This window comes from Phaethon lepturus, unplaced genomic scaffold, assembly GCF_000687285.1.
Source record: "Phaethon lepturus isolate BGI_N335 unplaced genomic scaffold, ASM68728v1 scaffold31914, whole genome shotgun sequence".
Classification (NCBI taxonomy): domain Eukaryota; kingdom Metazoa; phylum Chordata; class Aves; order Phaethontiformes; family Phaethontidae; genus Phaethon; species Phaethon lepturus.
In genome coordinates this window covers 8,069-34,537 of record NW_010537565.1, presented here as the reverse complement: position 1 = coordinate 34,537, position 26,469 = coordinate 8,069, and the positions used below count along the sequence as shown (strand labels likewise).

General features: G+C 46.9%; 1 protein-coding gene across 1 annotated transcript in view; it reads left to right on the top strand.

Moving 5' to 3' along the window:
* LOC104620340 (muscleblind-like protein 3) overlaps positions 1 to 26,469 on the top strand; it is a gene marked incomplete at its 3' end in the record, with an annotated part of 48,760 nt that overhangs the window by 16,359 nt on the left and 5,932 nt on the right. The window contains exons 2-4 of the mRNA XM_010286525.1: positions 11,638 to 11,802; positions 20,194 to 20,394; positions 21,869 to 22,105. Coding sequence (XP_010284827.1) covers positions 11,638 to 11,802; positions 20,194 to 20,394; positions 21,869 to 22,105 — 603 coding nt within the window. The remainder of the gene's footprint in view (positions 1 to 11,637; positions 11,803 to 20,193; positions 20,395 to 21,868; positions 22,106 to 26,469) is intronic.

Below are 26,469 nucleotides of genomic sequence, written 5' to 3'. Positions count from 1 at the left end.
GCTGTTTCTTTCTGAGCAAAGCAACAACACAAACAAAAATTGGGCTAATCTTCAGTTGGTAAATTGTTATATTCTGCCAAGTTAAAAAAAAAAAAAAAAACCAACAAAACCACAACCAAAAAAATCACAGAACCCAGCCACCCACAAATCTCCTTTTACTGGCAATTTCATTTTGCTCTCCAAAATGTAATGAGAATGAGGCTTTCTGAGCATGGCTTTGCCCTCTGCAGGACAGGAGGGAGGGTTTGGGTCGGTCACTTAATTCTCAATCTCTGCGCTTCCCTGTTTGCTTTCTCCCTTGCGTAAACTCGAGGACCAAGGCCGCTAGAGGTGGTCACGCGTCCAATATTTGTATTCATGAACACAGTGCTTTAACATTTATTCTCCTGGGCTTTAATGTACTTTGCTTGGTTCTGTCTACGTGTGGTTTTCCTGCTGCAATTGTAATATTCAACAGACACTGTAGGTAGAGGAAGGTCAGAAGCATCAACTTTCCATATGACCTTGACAGATTCAATCAGCCGGTGAAAGTTGTAGAATTGGATTACGGGATTTGCGATGAAAAAGTGGTTTAAGGGACAAGAGAAACTACACTTGGTATTTTCAAAAGCTGGCCTGGTGTAATAGCAATCGGGAGGGACAGAACTGAGGGAGACGAAAGGTGGAAGACATATTAGAAGTTTTATTTTGTTTGTTTTTCTGTGGGGTTTTGTGGTGTTTTTTTAATACAGTACTTGTGCAATATTGTTGCAGAGACTGGCATGGTTTTTTTGTAATTTATTACAGAAGAAAAATCAATGACATGCCAGTGTTTCTATCTTCCAGGTAGAATTGATTTTTTTACTTACAAATAGTCCCACATAGAAACATTCACCCACAGGAATATTAACACTGCAGAATGTCACCTGCTTCGCGTCCTACTCTAAATACATGCAATGATCCCAGGGCTAAACATGCTCTTAAACGTGCTCTCTTTACCGGGCGCTAAATGCCTTCCTTCGTAATTGTTATCGATCAGTTGCTTGAGCAGCTCAGTGGCCAGGGATGTCTGTAAAAGCTTATTTCGCTTGCAGAGAGCCTGTATTTGATACTGTATGAAAGAAACCTGTTTTATTGTGCTTTTAACATTCCTGAACCTGGGAGAGTAGTGGAATAATACTTGGAAGACATTAGAAATGATCAGTTCAGAACTCTAAATTGATGATACTTCTATTCTGTTTTAACCTCATTTCAGATATGTGGTGGTAACGGGCTGATACAGTTCACAAAACGTAGCCTAATGAAAATGTATCAGCGGATACAAAAGAAAAGAGCTCGATGAAGTCTTTATTCCTGTCTTTTGTGGAATGAGATTGCTGTTCATTGCAAGTAGTAATCTCTTAGATAAACATGTTTTTCTACTCTGTGGCTCTGCAGCTCATAAAAAATATACTTTGACAGTGCTGTACTCTTTTAATATATATTTCTTGGACTTGGTAAACACTGTCCATTGCTTTGAGCAAGCAAAAATGTTCCACAAACCAAAAACGTTAAAATCAATACATGTTTTTCATTGAGCATAACAGAGCATACCATTGGCCTGAACGAAGAGAGCTTGGCAGGAGAACAGAGCTGGAAAGAGTTGTCAAGATGTAAAAATATAATGAAGGAGCTACAGGGCTTTTCCCCAACCAAATAACTGCTCTGAATTTGTAAGAGCCTTAAAGTATAACAAACAGCTTGGATTGAAAATCCTGCATGAAAGCAGGAGGACAGCCACGACCTCTTTGTGCTGTCCTGGGGAAATTCAGCAGAACATTGCTGTATTCAGCAATGTGCAAAAGTAGAACTTCACTCACAGCAGCTTCCTGCTTCCCTCATTGCCAGGTGAATGAGGGTTTGGGATTTTAGGCTGGTGCCTGTGGCCGCTTAGAGTCTACTGGAATACAGTATTTTTATGTCCACCCCTCTTTCTAGTTTAAAAAAAAAAAAAAAAACGTGGGATGATGATACTTGTTTTAGATACTTGAGCTCCATGCTGACAAGCCATCCTTTCTGTATGGAGCTAGATTTGCTTACTGAGTTCAGTGGTTTGAAGTTCTTGGCAATAGCTGTGAGTAACTGTCACTGGTTAAGGTGATACCAAAAAGGAAGAGGAGGATGTAGAAACGCTGCTGTCTGCTTTGTTTTTCTCTCCTGCTCTAGTTTGAGCTGTGTTTAAAAAAAAAACAAAAACAAAACCCAAAAAAACACCCAAGCTTGACAAATGTTTTGAGGCTGCAGACTTTGTAAGCAAGTCCTAGATAAGCATGTTTGAATCCCATCAGAGTGCACCTGATCTTGAGGAACCCCCTGTCCAAGTGCTTTGCTGTTTTATACACACTATTTGAAAGGACTGGCATCTGCAGTAGCGTTTGTCCACGCTGTGCATCTACTTGTTCCCAGCATTTTGCGTCTGATGACTGTCTCTCACCCTGGTGTGAGTGATGCAATGTTACGTCTTCAGTATACTTTGGGGTTTTTTTATATACTGGTGAAATTGTTCAGCTGCTGAACTGTGCCACACGATGGGAAGCATGTCCTCTGCTTGGGCAAAGTGCTGCTGTTCCTCACATAATGCCTATTGATGGAGAGCTGGCCAGTTGTGTGGTAGGTAGATGACCAAAGCCCCATCAGCTTGGCCATGTGCCACATCAGCACAGTGTATTCCCCTGAGCCAGTGGCACACAGGGGCACGGGCTCATCGGCCTTGGTTTGTGTCTGTGATAGAGGTTGGCTTTCATAGACGAAGGCTGGAATGACAGAGAGATGGAAGTTTTGCAGGTCTTTGTCAGTGTTTGTTCAGCAGTCCCCTCAGCTGGCTGTTGGCAGCTTTTGTCTGGACTCGAATACATTTGCAAAAATGATGCTGACGTTTTTCTTCCTCCTGTTCTTCCTTCCATCTCCCTGCAAAGCAAAAATACCCCAGCAGAGCAGTCACACGGGTGAGACAAGGGAGGCTGAAGAGCAGCACCAGTGTCCTAGAGCCAGGAATTTTTGTCTCTGCTTCCCAGTGCTTCTGCATTTTTCTAACTCACTGGACATGAAGTGAGTTAGACCCTACCTGGACTGAAGTGGCTGGTGTTTGTCTGAGCTGCTTTTTTAAAGTTGCAGAGGAATATTAACTGTTTTAAGCCCAAACACCTACAGTTACTTGTTCACTTACTGGTTGGCCTCCCAGGGCTCTGCCCCACAGCTGTAGGGAGGGGACAACTGGGCGGACTAGGACTGTTCAGAATGCACCAGCCTCACTTCAGCGGGGCAAACACAGCACAACTGCTCGCTTTGCTCCGAGGGCTTTCTGGCTGCCTTGCACTTGCACATGCCACAGACTTTGCTCTGAGCTCTCAGTTCAAAAGGACCCAAAGCTCTTGTCATAGCTGCCGAATGTCACCTTGCTTTCATTTGAAATCATGCAAAACATCAAGGTTCACTCATTTCAGTCAAAATCAAGTCTAGGCTTGCTCAGAAAGGGCTTGACCTGACATTCATTGAAGCCGTGAAATTCAGTCGCTGTTTCAGCAACAAGCTGGGGCTGCCTTGCGAGTGCTGGGAGCGTTTGTAGCCCTGGGAGCTTGCCATAGATATTCAGGTTTTTCTACTGAAGCTGTGTGGAAAGGCAGGTCTGACTCTTGTCCTCTGTACCCCAGCAAAAGACATGTCCCTGTTGGCCTGAGCAGCTCTGGGTTGGAGCTGACATGCTGCTGCCACAGCTCAGAGCATTGTCCAGAACAATGTAAGATCTGAAGAGGTTTCTCGAGCGACCTCAGGGGAGCTGAGTTGGGCCAAAAGTAACACATGGAGTGTTTTTAGCAGCTTTCTTGTCATCTGTCTGCACAGGCTCAGGGAGGTGGCTCTTTGGACACAGAGGCGGGAAGTTCAGAAAACTTAGGCAAAGCTCATCCTAGAGATGTTGCAAAACTGTGGTTTGTGCTTTTTATGGGCTGTGTGAATCCTGTTTCCAGCAAATTACGTATTCACGAACCATACTCGTTCTTTAGCTAGAACATGGCATTTCACAGGGTCTGTATCATCCGTACCTGGAAGCTACCAGATTAACTCTAGCATTTTTATCCACATACAATTGAAATTGAAACTTCTGTATGATAGGAAGTCTGCATTGTTTCCCTTCCCTTGGAGGCTGATTGCCATCTGGTGATGCTAACTAGAAGATACATTTTGCTTTTTCTTTCCAGCTATGATCTGTTCACAGCAGGATCCACACCATAACAGCAGTCTTTGGGCATTCTGTAAATGGGTGTTACACTTGCATTTGAAAAATGTCAGCAACTAGCTGTGCTGTATTTTTTTTTATTGCTGTTACAAGTAACTTCAGACCACCAGCTGCTTTGTACCCAATGTTGTGTACAAATGCATGCTTCATGGCAAGAAGGAGTGCGGGCAGAGGAGGGGTGCAGAGCACTAACTCTCCAGCATCCCTACAGGTGTTGAGAGGTATAGAAAAAGCACTGGAACCGGAAAGCCTTTGAGACAGGTTATTTCAGAGAGATAGGGAGCTTGGAGTGCTGGCATTAGATTTGGGAGTCTTTGGCGTGGCACAAATCAGTTTCCAAACAAGACAGGGAACAAAGCATAGGAGAAACTTTTGTGTGACAACCCACAACAGCTTGGAAAACTGAGTTCAAGTGGCAGTCTGAAAGGATGTGCTTGGCAAGACTGTTCAGTTTTGGTTTGTTTTGTTCTGATGACTTGAATGATGGAAGAGAGTATGCTTGCTAAATTGGCAGGATGCTCTGAGCTGGGAGCAACTACAGACACTTTAGAGAACCAGATGTGGAGTTGCAGATAATCTTGACAGGTTGGAAAAATAGTCCATTAAAAAGGGGGGTGAGTTCAATAAAAGCAGTGCAAAATACTGCATTTAAGCAAATCGGCTGCATGATACAGGATGCAGCATAGCTGGGTAGGCAGGAGTTGTAGAAGAGGCTTGTTGAGAGTGAATCAAAAATGTTATGCTGTTAGAAAGAAAGAAAATGTCATGCAGTGATATATAAGCAGCAATGTCATCTGCAGGACATGGGAAGAAAAAAAAAAAAAAATCTTTGTACCTGCACTGCCGTGGTAAGGGGTTAGCTGGAGCGTAGTGCCCCGTGCATGCACACACGTCAGCAGGGGTGCAGGCTGTCTGGGGCAGCAACCTAATGAAAGGCTTGGAGACCATGCCCACGAAGTTGAAACAGCATGGTTTGCATAGTCTAGAGCAGAGAGGTTTTAGGAAGGGGGATAGATGTGACTGCAGCCTTTAAGTATGAGCCCTTCCTCAAAGAGGGAGGGAATAATTCCTGTCTGGCCCTCTGGGGTAAGACAAGTTTTAGGCTTTGGTTGCAGGAGGAGCAAATCTGCAGTTGAGAATCAGGAAGAGCTTTACAGCTGCAGGGAGAGTGATGTGGTGGGTCCCTTGTCTGGAAAACACACAAGTGATAGGTACAAAGAAAATAGGTGAAGCTGATCTGTGTAGGCCTAGGGGTGATGTGTCACTTTACATCCTCTTTTAGACCTGCTTTTTGGGATGCTTGTAGGTGGGTTAACAGCCTTCCATGAGAACACACCTGAGGGGCGCTTTGTACATAATTCCACTTTAAAGCCTCCCTGTAAAAGTGAGTCGCTCCAACACTGCAAGGAGAAAAGCATTGCTATTAAGCAGAAGTTATCTGATGTACTGTGCCAGAGTCAGTGTTCAAGGGAGGTTGCAAGGTTGTACTTGACTCGGTTGGCAGCATAACTTTTAACATTTCATTAGCCTGTAGGAAGGAATTGCAGATAAGGTGTGTACAGAGCTAGGCTTTGAACTGCAGCGAGTGACAGCTTGGCGCAGGAACACCTCTCTGTGAGACGTAACACTCGCTAATGATCAGGCTGACTTGTTGGCTCCAGCCTCCTTTGTTTTCCAGTTGAAAACCTGCCATTTGCATGCTATTTGATGTTGCTTGCCGAGTGGAAGGTGTTTGCTCCGGCAGTGAGGTGGGCAGCCATCTCCCTGCATCTCCCACATCTCCCTCCACAGCTGTGTGGAATGAGGAGTGTGATGCAGCCTTGGAGATGGCAGGATGAGCCACGCAATCCAACCAGCATGCCAGTTGCTCAGCCCTGGAACAAATTCCTTGGGGACAAATCATAGCAAGCACGAAGCGTTTGAGTTGGGGTGGTGGATGGACAGTGTTCCCAGCACCCTGGTGGTTTGCTTTCCTGGAAGGGCAACTTTGAAGCTGCAAGTCCCTATAGGGTGGGCGAAGGACTTGGAGCTTGAGCATTGCCGGATACCAAGTCTGCCTCCCAGTATCTGTCTTACCTTAGAGAGCAGATGGCCGTCGGGGTAGACCTGGAGCAGCATGCGCTGCTCAGTACGTGTTCTTAGCTGTGCTGCATGGACGCAGGGGCGAAGCGCGGAGCTCCCCCCGTTCTGCCTCCCGCTGTTGCGTGGCAATTCACGCTTCGTGGGCAGTTCTGCGGCCTGGCCTCTGCCTGCCCTCCAGATACGGGGGCAGACACCGTGGTGGCTGAGGTGGTATTGCGTCTGTCAGAGCCATGCAAGGCTCTGGCAGGAGTGAGGATTCCCGGCCAGGAGAAGGCCTCTGTGCGCGTGTGCCGAGTGGGATGGAAAGCGGAGAGCGTGCCGCGCCTCAGCGCTGGAGCGACAGGCACTGAGTAAGCCGGGCCAGCGCGTCTCTGAATGTGCCTCCCCACTGAGTTCCTCTTGGGGGGGTGGAAATCTGCTGTTTCATGCAGGGAAAAGTTATGTAGACAAGCTGTGTTTTGGTGCCTGGTTTTGTGCAAAACATGGAAATCCTTTCCTGCCTGGTCTCTTCTCATTCTTCTGGCTGTCAGTCATTGCACATGTCATCAGTGTCTGTGGAAAAGACAGCACAGTCAGGGCACAAGCCTGCTGCAGCCTCCAGTGTGTGAAAAGGAACATTAGCTTAAAGATTTTCACATGAGAACTGCTAGTGATTGACAGGACATACAGTGCAGTCATTAAAACCAGAAACGCGTGTCTGCTCTGGAACCCCTCACTGGCGTCCAGGATTAAAGAGACCGTAACAAACGGCATTACTGGTGCAAATGTGAGCAAGCCTTATGCTTGTGCTGGAAGCCTTGTCTCTGCAGCACACTTCAGCTCACTTCAGCAGCCAGCAAGAAGAGAATTTGTGCAGCATGCTTAGGGTAGGTTCATCCAGCCTGGTGCAGTACCCAGCACGCTTTTATTTGCATCCCTCCGAGCTAGGATGCAGATGACAAAGTGCAGCCCAGCAGACTCCAAACAGCCAGGTGTAATGCAGGATTTTCTACTGGATTTAAGTGTGCTGCCATCAGTGCTGCACTCAAAACAGCTGGCTTTGTTGCACTGCAAGCTGCTGTCACGTTAGCTAGTGTCAGATGCCAGCCATTTACAGTGTGCGCCATCACAGCATGACTTAAGTTGGCAACACAGAGTCAAATCACATGCCAGCAGCCTACTGTAAGAGTGGGGGAGTGTGTGGGAAGAAAGGGAGAGAAGATACTCTTATAAAATCTTTTAATGATTTATTTTTAATACCCATTTTTCAAGCCTTGGGAAGTGTAGTCCATATGCTTTTCCCTCCTGGCTGTAGTTGGCAAAGAAGCTGACGAATTATGGTCCTTCAGACTCCTTCCATTTTGCAAGGAGCCAGAAAACACAGCTATATTTAGCATGTTACCAAGGCCAGCAGCAGAGTCTGTTGCTGGGTGGTGATTCCCTGGCTGCAGTCTCGCGTGCCACCCGGGACAGGGTGGGAATGCGCCTTCCCTGGAGTCAATACTCGTGCTAAATTAACAGCAACAGACTCTTCCAGTTATAACAGGATGCCTGCACTGGTCCTAGCAAGCTCAGCATGCTTCTCACTGGCACAGGTCAGTCTCTGAGCACCGTGCCCCTTCCTGACACATGGCAGTGACCCACTCCAGGTGCTAGAATAGTGCTTTTTAGTGCAACGCTCAGCTTGGAGAATGTCTCAGCAGGTCCCTGTGCAGGGCACTGGGACTGTCCTGTGCCCTGTGCTGAGCATGTGATGTGCTAGAGCCACAGCTAGTCACTGCAGCAAAACTGTGCCTTTTAGCATAAAGATGCTTATCTGAAACTTAGGGGCCTGATTCCTGTTGTATTTTCTCATATTGTATTTCTAGGCTACCCAGGTATAAAATGGAATTGTCCTTATTTGTCCCCAGCCCAGCAGATTTGCGACCAGTTCTCTGTTGTTTTCCCTGCTGTGTTGCAGCTGGTACTGAGAAGCGAATAATGGCAGTTCCTTTGCCCTTCTGGAAGCTTTCATAGAGCTGAAATTGGTCTTGAAGAGTGTACGTGTTGCTGAGAAGACTGAGAACTGTGAGCGTTGTGATGGAAGTGTAGAGGAAGGGACCAGCCTCACCAGCGTTGGAGTTCAGAGGATACTAGAGGTGTCCATCACTTTAGAGACAGACATCTTGAAAGTTGTTTCATAGCTGGATGTCTAAACTGGGAACATTTTGTGTCACTCTCAGTTGCATCATCAGTTCCTAAAATTCATTGTCTGAGATATGAAGAACCTCCTATGGTGTTGGAGAGGGCAGCCTGACTCAGCAGTGGCTTCTAACCCGTCCTGGTGAAACGCGGTGGTCGTCGATGCTGAGGATCAACGTGATGGCAAGGAGGAGCTAGACTGAAGGTGTGGTTTTGAATCCGAGTGCCATGGTGATTCATGTAGTCTTCCTGGAGCCCTAGGAGGCCTGACTGACAGCCGTGCTGCGCTTCACAGCCTTCGCTCTGCAGCAGCATCTGCACAGCTCTCAGTTCTTGCAAATACACATGCTCATTGAAACTAGTAGCACTCTGTGTGGGCACTGGTTGCTGCTCACAGCTCTGTCTGCAGGATCAAGGCCTTGTGCCGTATAGGTTTTTGGTTTGGTTGGGTTTTTTTTTTTGTAATAAAAATGTTCTGTCTGTAGAACCCCCTGTTGGAATTAAACAAACTCTGTTTTGAGAAAAAAGTAGAACAAAGCTTCGCACCAAGCTGGGGTGGCTGATATCAATGGCATGCAAAATTTCAGCTGGAATAGCAAAGTGTTTTTCAAGTTGAAGTAAGTGTTAAACAACAAAAAATAGTAGCTCTTTTTTCATTTTCTCCATTTCTGCAATGTAGAAATGTCTACACAGATTTATTCCAAATTTGGTAGAAATTCGTGTTTTCCCAACCCAAAGCACTTCTGCCAAGTTTCAACCAGGAGGAATTTCTAAGGCTGATGTGTAGGCGCTCGAAGGCTGGAGCTTGGAGCAGGGCAGCTGCCTGGCCAGCGGTAGCCTGCTGCTCTGTGGGGTGTGCTCCTGGTCTGCGGCAGCCTGAGCAGCCCCGCGGAAGTTGTGGAGGTGGGACGCTGCAGATACACTCTGAGCCTGAATGCTGGACTCTTGTTAGGTCCCAGGTGATGGGAAGGGCTGTGGAGGGACCTGGTCCCATGCAGCTGGAAAGATGCGATGAGAAGGATGACCCAAACTGTGCTGATGAGTCATCTCCTCCTTCCAGATTAATGCAGTTATTTATCTTGTGGTAGTGCTGGGTCGTCTGAGCACCAGGCAGCTGCATGGTGCCATTTTACCCTCACTGTACACAGATGTAAGAAAGTGTCCAGTGATGAAGTTTCATGTCCTCGGGGCCTGTGAGCAATTAACTCGCTGCTGGGGATGTGGGGCTGTTGCATTGCTGAGAAGCCAAAACAATAGCATTGAAAAGCCTCTTTCTTTTTGAGTTGGGTTGTTGGGAGCCACTGGGCTCTTCTAGGAGCAGGGCAGAGGGTTTCGGTCCGCAAAGGCAGGCTGCTGAGATTTGGGAGTGTTTTCTCCCTGCCCCAGCAGGTTTACTCTATCACTTCTTGCAGTTAATTATTTGCCTCTAAATAACAACAGGGAGCCAGGAGTTCTGTTTAACACTCTGATTTCCTTGGAGCAGATAAGCGAGAATCCTTGTTTCTCATGACGCTCCATCGTACAGCCCCTTTCACGCCGCAGCCAGGCTCTGCAGCCCTGTCCCCGCTGATGCTGTTGTCCCCACCAGCAAGGGGGGCAGAGGAAAGCACACACAGAGCTTGCAGGTCTTTGGCTGCTCTCCAGTGACCTGCCCCTCTCTCGGCATGCCCAGGAGCCTGGCTGGGGGTTCAAAAGCAGCCCCTGCAGTGGGCCATGGTGTTGGCTTTGTGCAGTCGTACGCAGACTGACCCGTGATGCCACCCATACTCTTGTGCAGGCAGAGAGAGGTCTTAAAAATCCCCAGGGGAGCATCCCAGGGGTTTTCCCCAGCCTGTGCCCTGAGTGCAGTGGTGTGTAAAGGCTGTACCCCTGTGGATCTGGTTGTAGGGTTACAGCTCTGCTGTGTGTGATCCTGCTGACAGCAGCAGGTATGTGGGGTCACCCTGTGTGCCCCTTTTTTGAAAGCAAACTTAATTATATTGAGACTGAGAACTCGATGTCCAGCCCTTGACAAGAGTGCCAGGGACAGGCTGGGTAATGGATGGTCTTGGTTCTTTACTGCCTGCAGGAACAATTATTCGTTATCTGTCATGCAGCAGCTCTGTGGTCCCCAGGCCTGCCCTTGTTTTATTGGGCTCTGAATAGCTACAGAGGAATTACTTCCTCAAAAAAATTCACCATAAAATGTATGCATAAAGTTGCATAAAATGTTTCTTGTATTCTGTTTGCCTCTCTTTCTTGAGGAGGGAATAATACACAGAGAAAGAGGGGGAAAAAAACTATTTTTCAAGAATTATTTCATCTTAATGGCAAAATTTGTTACTAGTTTTCTGTGTTCAGTGGACTATTGGTATTTATCTCCCTATGTCTACTTGCAAACACTATTGAAACAAGGCACACTTCATAGATGTTTTTTAAGTGATGGTCTCAGTTGATTTGAGGTGATCTGTAACATAAGTGATCTTTTGCTTTTTAGGAGCCACTGGCTTCCCTAGTGCTTACTGTTTATTGGGGGGGTGGCAGGGAAGGTAGTCAGTGGTAGAACATACTGTGGCTTTTAACAAATGAAAGCACGAAGGGGAAATTATTTCAGTTCTTCCTCCTGTGACTGCCAGTTCTCGGCTTCTGAGTACATGCATATTGAAGATCAGATATTGTGCTGCTTTACAGAGCTGTCCTCTTAATGTTTTACCCAGCACAGCTGGGGAAGTGATGGAGACAGTTTTGTTTCTTGCTGTCTGGTTGTCAGGGCTGATTAAGTGGTCTGGTGTTGGGAGGGAGGAGAAAAACAACCCACACAAGAAAATGGGAAATTTTTGTTGTTGTTTCTGGAACTGTTGCCACTAACTTCTGAAAGTACTTGTATTTGTGGGGTTTTTTTTGTTTTGTCTTTATTTTTTTACAACAATCATTTTAGCATAGGGAAGCTTGATAGTATTTGGTTAGTGTTACTGCATGTTGCTCTTCTCTTCACCTAAGTATTGCACTGCTATAGAAAAATCACAAAAGAAGCACAGTAGCTACTGAACTGCCTCTGCCTAGATGATTATGTTGTTACAGTAACCCAAACAGTCCTTAATTAAATTTCCCTGGCTGCCCTGGGTGTTACATTCACTGAAATGCTGTTTCATTATGTTTTTTAGGGCCGGTGTACCCGAGAGAACTGCAAATATCTCCACCCTCCCCCACACTTAAAAACACAACTTGAAATAAATGGACGCAACAACCTGATCCAGCAGAAGACAGCCGCAGCCATGTTTGCTCAGCAAATGCAGTTCATGCTACCGGGCGCGCAACTACAGCCAATTGTAAGTTACAGCTTCTTGCTGCTCCATGTTTCTTTCCTGTTTGCTTATGGAGGCCCCAAGCGCTCTGATTTTGCTCAGGTGGTTGTTCGTGCTGCCAAGGGTTGGGCAGCATCTTCTGGAGGTATGTCTCATGCTACCTCTGCACCTTCTTGCAAGCCGTGGCTCCCCTTTCCTCTGATAACTGAGGAGCTGCAAGGTTCAGGGCATCAAGTGGAAGGGTCTTAGCTCCAGCTGGATTTTTGACCAGGTGATACATGCATGTCCCAGATGTCCAGAGTGGCTCGATTCCAACAGATCCTGTTTTGGATAGCTGTTTTACACTGGGGTGAGTGTGCTGGAGTTCTTCCACACTGTGGCAAGAGGCCAGCTGACGCCCCTGGACTAGATGCATTGCATTAAAGGGCTGAAATTGGGGAAGATTAATCTTATCCAGAATGTACAACTTTTATGCCTGGGAGTGAAGACCCGTTTCATTGCCGTTGTCCCCGCAGAGAGTTGTGCTAACGTCACAGCCCTTTCACTTGTTTTTTCACAGTAATGATGATTTATACTAACAGCAGGAGAGATGGGCTTCTCTTCAGGTAGGGAGAGAAGCCTGTGGGAGATGGATGTTTGCAGAGCAGGTAGTTCAGAGAAGCCTTCGCTGCCTGTCCCTGCTGTAGCCTATCGGTTACAACAGGTTTTCAGGCTGGAGAACCCTGTTATGCCAGGGAGAGGATGGCTTGTGTCTGCTGGCTGGTGTAGCTGGGAGGGTGGGACATTTGTCTGCTGAGTTTTGAGTCTGTTGCTATGTATGTTTTAAGAAATGTCAGAGGTCTTGAAGCAGCGCTTCAGTGCTGACATAAATAAGCTGCACATTTTTAACTGAGAGCCTAATTAGGAATTCTCCATTAAAGTTGGGGCTGAATGTCTTTCCTGGGGCAACGTGCATTTGATGTGCAGTTGTTGGATGAGGTTCCTTGTGCTGTGCCACATGGGCGGTCTGGCTGGATCCCTAGGACAGACTCTTCAAGCCTGAAGATGTGTGAATCTGTGAACCAGCATGCACTTGGCCTCCTAGTGTCCCACCCACAGTGCCTGGCTTCTTTGCCCAGATGAGCCTTCAGACTCAACATCTGTCAGCCCTCTGGCCTTGAAAAGCTCAGGTGTCTCTGATTCAATCCTCACAAGAGACCAGTGAAAGGTTCTTCATTGTTGGAGGCTGTTGTGCTGTTTGATGTAAGAGCTTGTGATGGAGCTGGACAACATCCCTTCATGATAGTGCTCTGCCACCATACTGGGGCATTTCCCCAGTCTGGTGTGTTCCTTCTGTCTTGTGAAGGCTTTTCCCCATTTGCCCTCACTCTGGTCATCCTGTGTGTGTTAGCAGCTTCTTTTATCTTCACCCTGCCATGTAAGCTAGGAAAATGCTGTTTATTCTTCCCATTTTGAAGCTGGGAAAGTGAGGCAGAAGAGAAAATGGGCCACAGAACAAGTCTTTAGTTGCTCTGCACCTTAAGCTCTAATCTGCTGCAATCTTTGCACCTCTTTTTGTGGAGTTCTAAAGTACGTGCACATCAGAAGGAAATCCTGAATTCGCACAAAAGGGTAGCAGTGGTTTCCTAGCCCTGTACCACAAGCAAACCTTTCCTGTTTGGGGTTTTCCTCTGTGGGGAATTCACAGTGGACACTCTTTGGCTGGCTATTCAAAACATCTTTGGGATTTCCGCTTTGGAAAGTTCCCATCTTCCCATTTTGCAATCTTGCAGGTCCAGTTCACTCCTGCAATTTGACTCCTGCCGTTTAAATTGCCTCTAAGACTGAATCTGTCGGTTTGTCTGGTTGGTGCTCTCATTTCAGAGGTAACCTTATCTGATGAGAAAGGTCCCTGGTTTCTAAATTGTGCCATGAGGGAGACATGGGCAAAGAAGAAAAATAAAAATTTGTTCTGCAATGACTGCTCCCTTCCTGCTTTCCCACACTTTGTTCAGAGTAAATGAGCCCTTGGTCTAACTCCTGCTGCCTGACTTGCTCCACACCAATTTCAAGACAAACAAGAGATTGCTCTTTCACCTGCCTTTGATTTCCTGAAGATGCTGCCAGTGGAAGCAGGCTTTGAGAATTTTCTTCCTCTCTAAATGAGAAGGGTGGGGCCTCCTTCTGGCTACACATGAAATTCTTCAAAGCAGAAAGTATTATATCAGATGCAGCAGCAGAACAAATCCCATGTGATCATAAAGCTGATCAACGGGATGCCTGCTTAATTGGGATGCTTGCCAGAGACGAGATTTGGAACAGCGTGCTTAATAGCTCCAAACAATAGCTGAATGCTTAGACATTTTAATGTGCGTTTTGACCAGAAAAGCTACCATGTAAAAAAAAAAAAAAAAAAAAAAAAAAAAAAAACCCAAAAAAAAAAAAAACCAAAACAAAAAAAAACCAAAACACCCAAACCAACAAACACAAAAAAAACCAACCCCAAAAACAAACCACCAAAACCGAACAAAAAACCCCCACAAAACACCAAAAAGCAGCACTTGACATAGCAGCTTTTTATCGCACTCCCTGAAACAGCATTGAATGTGTCTATGAGCTTGCATCTAAACATTCACTGCCAGGTCTTACTGCACCAGCGCTGACATCCAGCAAGAGCTAATCTTCCCGTTGAACCAAGAGCCAGGACCCTGGTGATGACTGTTTAATGAAGGTGCCGCTTGACGAAGAACTGTGTCCCAGGTGGGCTGCCTGCTGCACGCTGCTCATGGAAGCCTACTAGGTGTGAATTAACGGTTGCTGGCGTGAGCTTATTTCTCTGAAGTCTCTGGGCGCTCTCTGATGTTGCTGCTAACTGTCTGTACAAAGCTGAAAACCATGTGAATGTTTAGTGCCCATGATGCAGTTTTAAACAGACTGCTTCGTACAGCACTTTAAAACGAGTCAGGCAAGGACACAGAACAGAGTATTTACTCAACATGGTGTATTTGTCTGGGAGAGACCATGTAGGTGCCAAGTAGGAAGACTCCAGTAAAGTTCTGACTTTTGAAAGTCCAAATTCACCTTGACTGCTGGCTTTGCTTGAGCTGGGCTGGTTTTGCACCTCTGTCTCTGTTAGGCTGCGTAAAAGTCAGGCTGAAGGTGGATAGAGCTGGGCTCTGGCATTGATATGGAGAGTCATTCTGGTCGGTGCTGTGTATGGTTTCTCAGATACAGTCACTCTGAGCTGTGTGTGTGCCAAAGCAAGGCCATCCACAAAGTGTTGCACCCTGGCCCTGATCCCTACCCTCTCCATTCCGCTTTATCCGTTTGCAGCAGTGCGAGACAGACTTCTGGAGCTTCACCATGGAGGTGCTTCAGCACCGGCTCCAAACTGACCTGGTGGAGCAGGGCAGTGGCTTGCATGGCGCTGCGCTGTTAGCTGTGTCTGAGCAGGCGGCTGGACAGAACATGACAGTGTTGACACACCTGCCTCCGCTCCTGCCCTGCCGCTGCCCTGGGAAGTTGTTTACCCTCTCTGAGCTCTCTTTGTTTTCGAGCTCTTCACCTTTTCTTCCTGTCAAGCTCTTTGTAGCTAGGACTATCTTAACAGCTCTGAGTCACCCATGACCCTGAAGACAACTCAGACTTTAACCCAGCCCTGTGTCCCCTCCTGGGGCAGCAGGACCCAGCTGCCACCCCTTGGTGCTGATGGAGGGGTTAAAGCACAGAGTGACCAACTCGCTTGGCCAGTGACGCTTGGAACAAGCGCTGGAGCAGATTTCAGCAGGTGCTTTAGGCATGTATTTGTTCCATGCAGCAAAAATATTTCAACCTCTAGTCAGAGGCACACTAGGGATGAATAAACACGGATACCCTGGCCCACCCAGGAGCTGGTCTCTGCCAAGAGACAGTGCTGTGGGGTGTTAACACCTAACTTTCACACTACAGGAGCCCACAAATGAGATACTCTTTGAGCAAGGAGTGTGTCCTTGCAGTCTGATTGGGGAAACGAGCATCTGTGGTGGCAGTAGCTGAATGCTTTGGCCAGTTGGATTCACTCCAGCATGCACAGCCTTCACGTTAGAGGGATGGTTCTACAGCCAGCTCCATGCGGTTGCATTGGAGGGGAGCACAGGTTTTTGCTTTTTTGGAACAGCATCAATTATGTTTTCAGTATCAGGGCCTTCAGCCTTGTCAGTACTAGATCTTTATCTTCTACGTTTCTATCACTAGACTGTAATAAAAGCTGCTTGCAGTTTTTTTGTGTGCTTTCCATGTGTAGCTGCTTAGCAGGGACCTGTCTCCCCTCCTTCAGGCCATCAACACCTTTGTATTTATACTGGGTCTCTCATTTTCAGGCTTTCCCTTTTTAGGGTCTGAGGTAACTCAGAATCAACACTTCCCGGCTGAGACAGCGCTTGTGTTCGACAAAACACCAGCCACTCCTCTGCCTTCCTCTTCACACCCACACACCACTAGCTTTAGCATGATTTCTGCTAGGCAAATTGAATGCAACTTCTAGTTCGTTAACAAAATCAGCTGGTCCAGGTTCTGTCACCACCAGTGGTGACAAGTGCCCCTCCTGGGAGGGACGCTTCTCTGCTCACACCTTCAATGCAACGGCTCCTGTGCTCAGGGCCTGTGAGGAGCTCAGAGCTGCCAGAGTCCTTGGCAGCTCTCCCCGTAAGATGTGTTCTCACAACAGCCATTTCAGCTTCATTCTTTCTTTTTTTTTTTTATTCTTACAAGCATTCAAAACCTAGTAAACCAGTCTTGTGAGCTGTTACCAGTCTGAACCCCTCTGCTGCTGCACTGTAACCTGTTTCCTTCTGCTCAGGAGTTACTCGTAGTGTCTGCACATGCTATGGTTAGTAAAAAGTGGTTTGCAAGGAAATCTGCCCTTATATTTCCTGAATTTGCAAGAGCTTTAAGGGGCAAGCAGGGGTAAGTTTCAATCTGGCTGTTTTGCCCTAGAGCACACTAGCAACTAAGTTGAGACTTTTTTTAAGTGTACAGTCATAATATTGAACTGTCAGATCTGCGGGCTGGGTGCAGTTACAAGAAGCGGATGGGAGGCATATTGAGGAGAGCAGTGCTCTTTGGAGTAAAAACTACAGTTGGGTTCTGGCTGCAAGGAAGAAACTCGCACAAATTCCCTCGGGACAGGCCTGGCACTGGGGACCTGCACAGACGTAAAAGGAGGAGAGATTTGGCTGGCAGCATCTTTATTACTGGTACTGATGCATGAGCCAGACTGGATTTCCTAATCCAAGACAGGCAGTTGGGGCTGGCAATGAGCACAGCCCATCTTTTCCCCTCATCAGCCACAATAAATACAGAGCTCCCTGATGCCAGCTTCCAAAGGAGCAGTTTGCAGTGCGCTTAGCACACTTCAGACTTAAAAACCCCAGTGCTTCAAAGTTTAACGTGTTGAGCAAGGTCTGCTCGTTCTCCGGCTGTGCATCCACTGAAAACGCCTGTGTGGCTGCTGAGTGTCAGTCCCCGGCCCGTGGGCAGGGCGTTGGAGCGGAGCTGTTGCTTGCAGTCAGAGGCATCGGGTGCACGTTGAAGTGGGCAGAAAAAGCATTTGTGAAACCTTGGGAATGCAGCAGCAGATGCCAGGGCATGGAAATGGGTGAACAACCAGCGGCAGTGATGATAACCCATCCTGCTCCTTCCTACACCCCTCTGCAGATCTCCAGGGTCACAGGTAGATCCTCAATTGTTCTTCACAGACATCCTTCCTCTGCTCTTTTTCAGCTTGGGTTCAGATCCCTTAGCCTTTGCCAGTCGTTCCCGGTGAGGAGGGGGGCTGCTTTTGAGGGAACGGCCTTGGAGATGGGGACAGTATTTCAGGGAGCAGAACCTGCCTCACATTCGTAGTGGCTTTGGTGAAGGGACTGGTATATCATCTCTTCACGAATGTTTCGCATCCCTTCCCACCGGTTTCTGGTGAATTCACTCAGTGTGAGGCGTTGCAAACCCCCAGCCTTCCTCTCTGGCTGCACAAATACCCTGGCATCCTCTGCTTGAGCAGTGGGAGGAATATCTCCCCTCCATCTCAGCAACCAGCTAGGTCCCCAGGCTGGCTCCTGGTTGTGTTTGAGCCTGGGCAGGGCAAGCCTGCCTTAAAGGATCTCCTGTAATTTTGGAGCGATGTCTGTGCCACGCCTGCTCTGCCAGGATACCCAGGATGACTCCTGTATTGGGTGCTGGAAACACAGAAGGTAGATTTGCCCACACATTTGTGCAAACCACATGTACTATGAGGTTTGGGCTACTACAGGTGCACAAAACAAGCGCTGACAACATGTGTTGGGCCCCAGCATAACCCTGTGCAGACTGGCCAGGCTGGAGAAACTCCTTAAAATAGCATTTACAGTGTGAATGATGGCAGAAGTTCAGCAGATGCCACTGTAAATACAGGTGCTCACACAAAAGAAAACAGGCTGATGGACGCTGCCTTCTCACTCAAGTGTTCAGGGAGTCACAGTGTTTGAAGATCCTTAAAGAGGTTTTCTAGAAGCAAAAGGTGTAAAATGTCTGGGAGCCACAGAGAAAGAGAGAAGAAAATGATTTAATAATGGGCTGTGGACTGGAGGATCTCTGGGTTTAATGATTAAAGTCTCCCATCAGCTGAAGCGGGGCTTGACTTAGACTCAAAAGAAAGAAAATTGGAAATCCCTCCCAGAGAGGATTATTTGGTTCTGCTACGCTGAAAGCACCCAGCGCTGCTGGTTCAGGAGGTCATGTCTCCTTGTTGTGGAAGAGAAAGTGGGACGTTTGCTGGCAGTGATGTGTCATCCCCTTTCCAATCAGCTCAGGAGCTGCTTGCTGTCACTGACCTTAGGATGGGAGCATCATTAAGGTAAAGGTTAGGACAGCTTGGTTGGTGTTACTGTGGGCTAGCTTCTTCCAGATCACAAGCAGCCAAGTGTTTCCTAGCTTATGAGTACTGGGATGAAGATGCTGTCAAGAAACACACTGTCCATGTGTGATTTCTTTTAGAAACCCACAGGACTAGAAGTACAAAAATAAAAGCAAGGAGAGGGTGATGTGTGTAGCCAAAAAACCACCCCAGGCCATTTTGTAAGCACACTTGCATTTGTTGCTGAGTAGAGGCTCGAGCTACCGAGGACAGCATCACGTACACCTGCGAGTGTGAGCGGCTTTAACTGTAACCGAGAGTTCACAGTGGAGCAGGTGACAGGAAAATAAAAATAGTTGCAAGTCCCAGGCTCCTTTCCCTGGGGGCTGCTCGAGCCCCTGCTCCAGGAGCAGGACTGCTGCCTTGCAGGCTCTGGTTGTTGGGGTGGGCAGGGGGGATTTTTCATCCGCTGGAATTGGTTTCATTCCCAAATGCACGTCGGATCTGGTGCTTTGAAGTCCCACAAACTCCCTGGCTGTAGCGGCTATTCACTTGAAACTGAGCCCCTTATCTCGCCTGCCTGGCAGAACGGCAGCTCCGTTCCCAGCCCAGCACTGCTGGAGCAGTTCAGGCCAGGGAGCTGCTCTGGCCACCGGAGCTGAAGCTCTGCGGCGCTTGCGGGACCTGCCGAACACGTTTGGGGATTGGAAACAGTCAAGGTCTTTATGGCTTGTTGTTCTGTCTCCTCACGGGGACATTGTTCCTCACAGCATAGCCGGCGTCCTGGACCTCATGCTGGGCCATCTCATCTGGTACACTTTATCCATGGATTTTCCAAGCCCACAACCCACCTGCTCTTGCCAAAGCCATGAGGTTTGGCACATTGTAACACTAGTGAGTTTGGTGTCTTCTTGCTGCCATTCACGTGGAGCATAGGCTTGGGATACTCCTGCGAAATTGCTTTTGTGTGGAGGCTGTTGACAGTCTGAAACAAACCCCAGATGTGCAGAATGCTAGACCTCCAAGCATACTGTAGCAGAGATGCCTTGCCCGACTCTAAATGATTCCATTTGTCTACCTGAGCCACACTAGCCATGATAACATGGAGCTCAGTGCAGGCTGATAGTGAATTCAACCATGTAGCTAATGGAGTTACGTGTTCCCGGGTCCTGAAGCTGCAGCTTACCTTGAGGTCTCTCTACAGCATTGCAGTGTAGACATACAGAAGCTGACACATTTATTTGGGAATGAGAAGTCTGTTTAATTTGGGCCTGCCCTAATTGCTGGCATGAACTCCTTAATTGTGTCATTAAACTATAAAGATCATCAATATGCTTTGATCTGGCAAATAAAGATGCCGTGTGTTCAAGATGAGTCACAGATCTGTGAGTCAGGAGAAGCGAATGGCTCTCAAAAAAATGGCGATAAATGAATAGATTGGAGAGCACAGCATTTTGATGTTGCTAATCAAATTGCCTAAAAGGATTGAAGTGTTGCAAGGCTTTGATGGGTAATCCACGACAGAGCATTTTAACGAGTATTTTGTTTTTCCTCTTTTCTGTACACAGACAACGTTTCCTGTGACTCCATCGCTTGCAACAAGCCCCACGATGGCTTTTAGTCCCTACCTGAGTCATGTTTCTCCTGGGATGGGCTTGGTTCCTGCAGAGCTTTTACCAAATACTCCTGTCCTGGTTTCTGGAAATCCTACTGTTACAGTACCAGGAGGCTCTGCTGGGCAGAAACTGATGCGTACGGATAAACTGGAGGTATTTGGACGTCTGATATGATACTGCTGACGGGAATGAATAGGGCATGTGGGCCCAGCTGTTGCTCTCTGCTAGAATGACCTGATGCAGCACACTGCAGCTGCAGAGTTTAACCTGCAGCTTTCCTAAGACAGGGGTGCTGTTCTTTGCTTGAGCAGACTCTCGTGTGGGGCCTGGTCCCAAATCCTTAGAAATCACTGGAAATTTGGGAGCACTCACTCTTCTGATTTCACTGGGCGTTAGAGCAGGACTGGGATTGTTGTTTTCTGTGTGTGATCTGCCATGCTTAAAAAATGCAAGTGGATGGTCTGCCATTTCACTGAGTTCAGTGGAAGATGTTTTGGAAGTAACAGACACTTCCCTTGACTTGAGATGGGCTTACTGAGTTTTTACAGAAAGCTTTAAGCATTACACTGTTGGGATTGCTGGGTACGGGGCATTGTAAAGGTTTCTCCTCCCTGCCCCAGTTGTCTGGGCATGCTGGGATTTCGTGTTGGAGGAGTTGTAAATGTCTTTCAAACCCTAAGCAGAGGCTCTGCAGGAGATAAGGGCTGAGGACCTGAATTCAGAGGCCCCTGCAGGTGTAAATTACAGCACAGGAAGGTAGTGGAGAAGGGTGTAATTTCAAAACATATTGTTTTGTGTTACATACTTTATATTGCCTTGCTGATTGCTTCCGTTCTCACGTGACGTCTCGCCTTTCCCCACACTCCATCTGGTAGCACACTGGTACGTGATCTACACCACCAGCTATAGTCCTCAACAATTTCTCTTAGTTCCTCAGACAAGGAAACCTTGCAGGTCTATTTTGTGAAAGCTTTTTCTCTGGCTTTTATGTTTCAGTGCTCATAACTTACAAGGATCTGCAAGATCATAGTAAAGCTATCAATTTGGTAATGCCTTACAAACACGTTGCAGTGTAATCAAACACACTGTCACATAACCCCAGGGTCAGAGTTTTATTGTGGAGGGCAGTGAAGACTATTTATGCAAAAGAGGCTCCTCATATTTAAGAAAAGGCACTCGCTGCAAATAACAGCAGCATGTAACATTTAGAATTAAATGTCTTACCCGAGAGTGTGCTCCATAACAAATACATAATCCATCTGAGACACAAATGGCAGAGTTATTAACATTTAAGCTTTAGAGGCAGGGGAGGAATCCTGAACTCCCAAAAGTTTTGGCAAAATGACATTGACTTCCTGGGGTCACTTTCCATTCTGCACAAATTTTGTACTTCACTTGCATTTGGTGATTGGCCTTTGTAACATTGTGGGGGTTTTTTGGTGCCCTGAACCTGTTGTGAGTAGCACCACTTCTCTCTATGGCTGTTGGTATATGTGCTACCCAGGACAAGCATGGATTTAGAATACACACGTAGTTTAATGTGGCCAACTGAACTGATATTCTGTGTTGAAAATAGTAAGTGAAGAGTAACTAGATGTCCTGCTCAACAATGTGACTTTCTTTTAAGGTTTGTCGGGAGTTTCAGCGTGGAAATTGCACACGTGGTGAGAATGATTGCCGCTATGCTCACCCTATAGATATTGCAATGATAGACACAAATGAAAATACTGTTACAGTTTGCATGGATTACATCAAAGGTCGATGCTCTAGGGAGAAATGCAAGTACTTTCATCCCCCTGCACACCTGCAAGCCAAAATCAAGGCAGCTCAACACCAGGTGAACCAGACAGCCGCAGCTGCAATGGTAAGTAGAGCTCTTCTCAAGCTGTATTTCCATTGCTAAGAGATGTCATTTGTGTCATATGTGTCATTTGTGGAAAAGCAGAGTGCTTTGTAAATGGCTGACTAGAGAGCTGAGAGCATGTGCAATATGAATCCCATCTCTTCATCCTTTCTGTGTGCTCACCATAGCATGAAGCCCTGAGTGGCACAGTACATCTCGCCAGTTAGGGACATGGTGACGAGCCCTGTGATTTTCTGATGTGACTTCGTGAAGTGACATGAGTGCAAGTACAGCAGCAAACACCTTCCCTAAACTGACACCTAAGTCACAGGTGTCAGTTTAGCTTCCTCATTACACAATGAAAGCAAAAAATGCCCATCCCATCATAAATCCTTTGCAGGGAGGTCCTGGCTTGTTGAGGTCAAAATTTCCACTGACTTGAAAGCAGACAAGGTATCAGTTGTTCAGGCCTAGCAAAATGAGCAACCTTGTGCCTGATACCTTTGCCAAGGCTTAGTGAAATGACAAGACTCAAACCAAAGGTGACCTCCTGACCTGTTTGAAACTTAGGACCTGGTAGAGATGGTCCCACCTGCATTTTAATTTGAATTGTGACTTCTACTACCTACAGTTCTAAAAACGAGTCAACGAAGAGTTAGCAGATCAAATTCCTAGTTGGAGTAAACATTTACCATTCTATTGCATTCAATTTAATGGCACAATGTTTATTCCAGAGGGAGCTGGGGCTGTTCAACCTGTCAGGGGGATCTTACCCATGTGTATGGATTCCTGAGGGGGGAAGTAAAGATGATGGAGGCAGACTCTTCTCTGTGGTGCCCAGTGAAAGACAAGAGGCAATGGGCACAAAATGAAATACAGGAAACTCCATTGAAACATAAGAAAAAAACTTCTTACTGTGAGGGTGATCAAACACTGCAACAGGTTGCTCCATCCTTGGAGACAGTCAAAACCTGCCTGGACGCAGTCCTGAGCAAGCTGCTGTAGTTGACCCTGCTTTGAGCAGGGTGTTGGAGCAGATAATCTCCAGAGGTCCTTTCTAACCTCATGCATTCTGTGATTTTTTAAAATAATAATAATAATTATTATTATTATCATTATCATTATTATTATTATCATTATTATTTGGTATAACTAATACTAAAAAGGTTCTTGTCTCCTTTTTGATTTACAAGTAAGGCTACTAAAATTTTTCTCAATACCTTTTTTTAAAGACAGTAAAAGAGGTTGCTTTGCGTTCATGGTGAAATGTGACGCAAAAATGAGAAGATTCTAGAAATCAAACAACTTGCCCTCCTTGTAGCATCAATATTACCTAAAATGTAATTTGAAGTACCAGTTATACTACAGTATTTAGTTATCCTGCACAGTTTGTTTATTAGATTTCTTACTATTTTTATTATCGTTGGAACAAGACCCCAGGTCTGTTGAAAAAGAACCTTCTGAAATGAAACTCATGTGTTTTTTTACAATTGAATCTTTACTTTCTCACTAATTATCTGGGACACTGCTACTTGACCAAAGCCAGTGCATGTTTTATTCATGCTGCCGGCTTCTCTTAAAAATGTAATTAACCTTATTTGTATGCTGTTAACTAGAACCTTTAAAATATTTATTGATGGCTTGTTGCATCACCCCTACGACCAAAACAGCTTACATTATTCATTGACTTTTCAAGGTTTGATGCACTTACTGTACCTGTTGAAGAATAAGACTTTAAAAAAGGGAAGAATGGTGCCCAGTTTTCTTGGATCAAAAAGCATATGCCAGACAAATGGGTGTAGCTTCTAAAATAGATTTGGAATTACTTCAGATCTAAATTCAGAAGATACTTCTGAGGGACCCAATTTTACAGTTACTTGATGTACACAAGTAGTAGCCTTACTCCTGCTTGGCTGAAGTCTGTGCAGCACAGTCAGATGAACTGGGTCAGGGTCAGTCCCCAGTTCAGGATGGCACTTAAGCATGTGCTTGAACCTCCCTTCTTTTACCGGTGGTTCTTCCCTTGCCAGGAGCGCTTCTGCTGACCTCCACATGGCGTGTAGCTGCAGAATTAGGGCTGAAGCCCAGCACAAGTCCACCTGCAGGTGCTAATCCCTGAGCGCTCCTCGCCCGCTGTGCCAGCCACAGCGAAGATGCTCTAGAGCACATGTCTCATATGATACTTCTTTACTTTTAAAATTTACCGAGGCAAAATAGCTGACTAGCCGCTAGGCCAGGTAATGACTCAGCCACCCCTCATTGTGCATGCCTCATTTTTTTTATATATTGTATAATGCATTCATTTTTTAATTTTTTTTTTTTTCTCTTCGCATCCCCAAAATGTTGCTCTCTCTTGACACACCTCTGCTTGCTGTTTTTGTTACTGTGCTTGACCCCCCTTCCCGGCCCATTGCCATCATGTGCTCGCTGCCTGCTAATTAAGACTCAGCCAGCTGTCAGATCACTGAAGCGACCGCTCGAGGCAACCTTTGACCTGGTACTTGGACCTTTCACCTTCTCGCTTTGCATGTAACCATCTTAGTCTGCATGAAAGCCTTCCGCACTTGGTCTGTCTTGTTAGTGCCTGGGGAGACTGCCCATCCCAGCCAGAAATGTTGCAGTGTCCGTTCAGACATGCCGGTCCTGCACCCTGCACACCATCCATTAACCCTCTGAGCTTTGCCTCCTGAAACCCAGATGTGTTTTGGAGGCAGTGAATAATCTTGCGGGGAGGCAGCGCTGGGTTTTGAGGTGTTTTTCCAAACAGCAGCAGCTTCGGAGTCATGAGGTGCGATGTTTAGGTGAGAATTGAACTTGTTGGGTCTGCAGTGTGGTAGATACACCAGAGGACTGGGTGGTGCAGGACAGATCCAGCGACTTTTTGTGGTATGCCCAGCAGCACAGCCTTGCCTGGCAGCGTCGTGCTGGTACTGCCCTGCAAAATGGTGCTCTGTGCAATGGGCACAGCACGAATTTAGGAACTCTCCAGTCGTGGCGGGTCCTGACATTAAGAGAAAGCAGAGGGAGAGAGCTCAGCGGCACCTGCAGAGATCGGTACTGGGAACTGAAGCGGGTGCAGTACAGGACTTCGGTCGCGTGTTCGGTAAGCGGGGGAGACGACTGCCGCCGCAGCTGGCTCTGGTTCCTCCCCCCATGGCGCAGTGGGGCAGCGTGTCAGCAAAGGGACCTCGCTGTGGCTGCCTTTTGCTTCAGGCATGGAATCTGCTCCCCAGGCTTCTATCTGCAAGTCGTCTTCATATAAGCTACCTTTGAGTATTTTCTGAGTCTCAAACATGCTTTACCTGTCTTCATGACCCTCGTAGTGAGGCAAAAGCCATCTTCTCGGTCTGCTGTCAGTGCTGGCTCCATAGAAGATGACACTTTCTCATTCACCCCAAGTAATAAGGGAACCAATACATCCTCCAAACAACAGTTCCTGTTGCCCAGCTATAGGGGGGAAAGGGAAGAATGGACACAGAGGACCCATGAAGCCTTCAAGACGGTGTTGCTCCCCATCCGCAGAGCTGGGAAGTAGAGGCTGATTTGCTCTTCCTCCCCTCTGAAAACTTGGGGGTTTTAAGCAGTCAAGAGGCTTCCCTGTTGGAGCTTTAGACAGCAGTGGTAGGAAATCTTGCTAGGGATCAGCTTCTGCCGGCAGTCGTAGCATTACGCTGTAGATGACGTGACAGCCTCTCACTCCCTGGTGCTCGCGGCTGCCACAGCCGCGTCCCCAAAGCCAGCGTGGGCAGTGATCTGTGCGGTGCCTCGCTGCCCTCTCTGAGGAGATGCGATCTGGCAGAGGATGGGAAAGCCCTTTAACTCCCCTACCCTCCTGACCTCCTGAACTTAACAAAACCCCATCAGATAAGTTACTTTCAGTAGTCTTCCTGCTCTGAAACATCTGAGGGTTTGCATCTGCGTTGTTGGAACATGTCACCTCCGAACCTTTCGGGAAGGCTGCATCAGAGGATTCACAGTGGTGATAAGAGCATGTACATAATCTTCAGAGGAAACTGCTCAGATTGCTTCTACTGCTTGCCAGGGAATGGGTGCTACCTCTGCCCTCTCTCAGATAATTTTGTTTTTGTTGTGCCTTGGACTGAAGCAGTGAGCCAGATGTAGACCCAGCCCCTCTTCACTACGTGCAAAGGGGGGAAAGTGTGATCTGCTCCCAGGAGATTACAATCTGAGGGGAACTTTGAGGTGCAATTAAATTGTTTGTTGCAAAGATTTAATCCAGTTCTTGTCTTGCAAAAAAGAACAAGAGAGAGTTGTTAACCAGCACGTGGGAAATTTTGACTTTGGCGTGCAGTGCGTTTTTATCTGTCAGTCATGCTGAAAGATTGCTTTCCATGCCACGCAGAGAAGTGGCACGAACCTCTTTG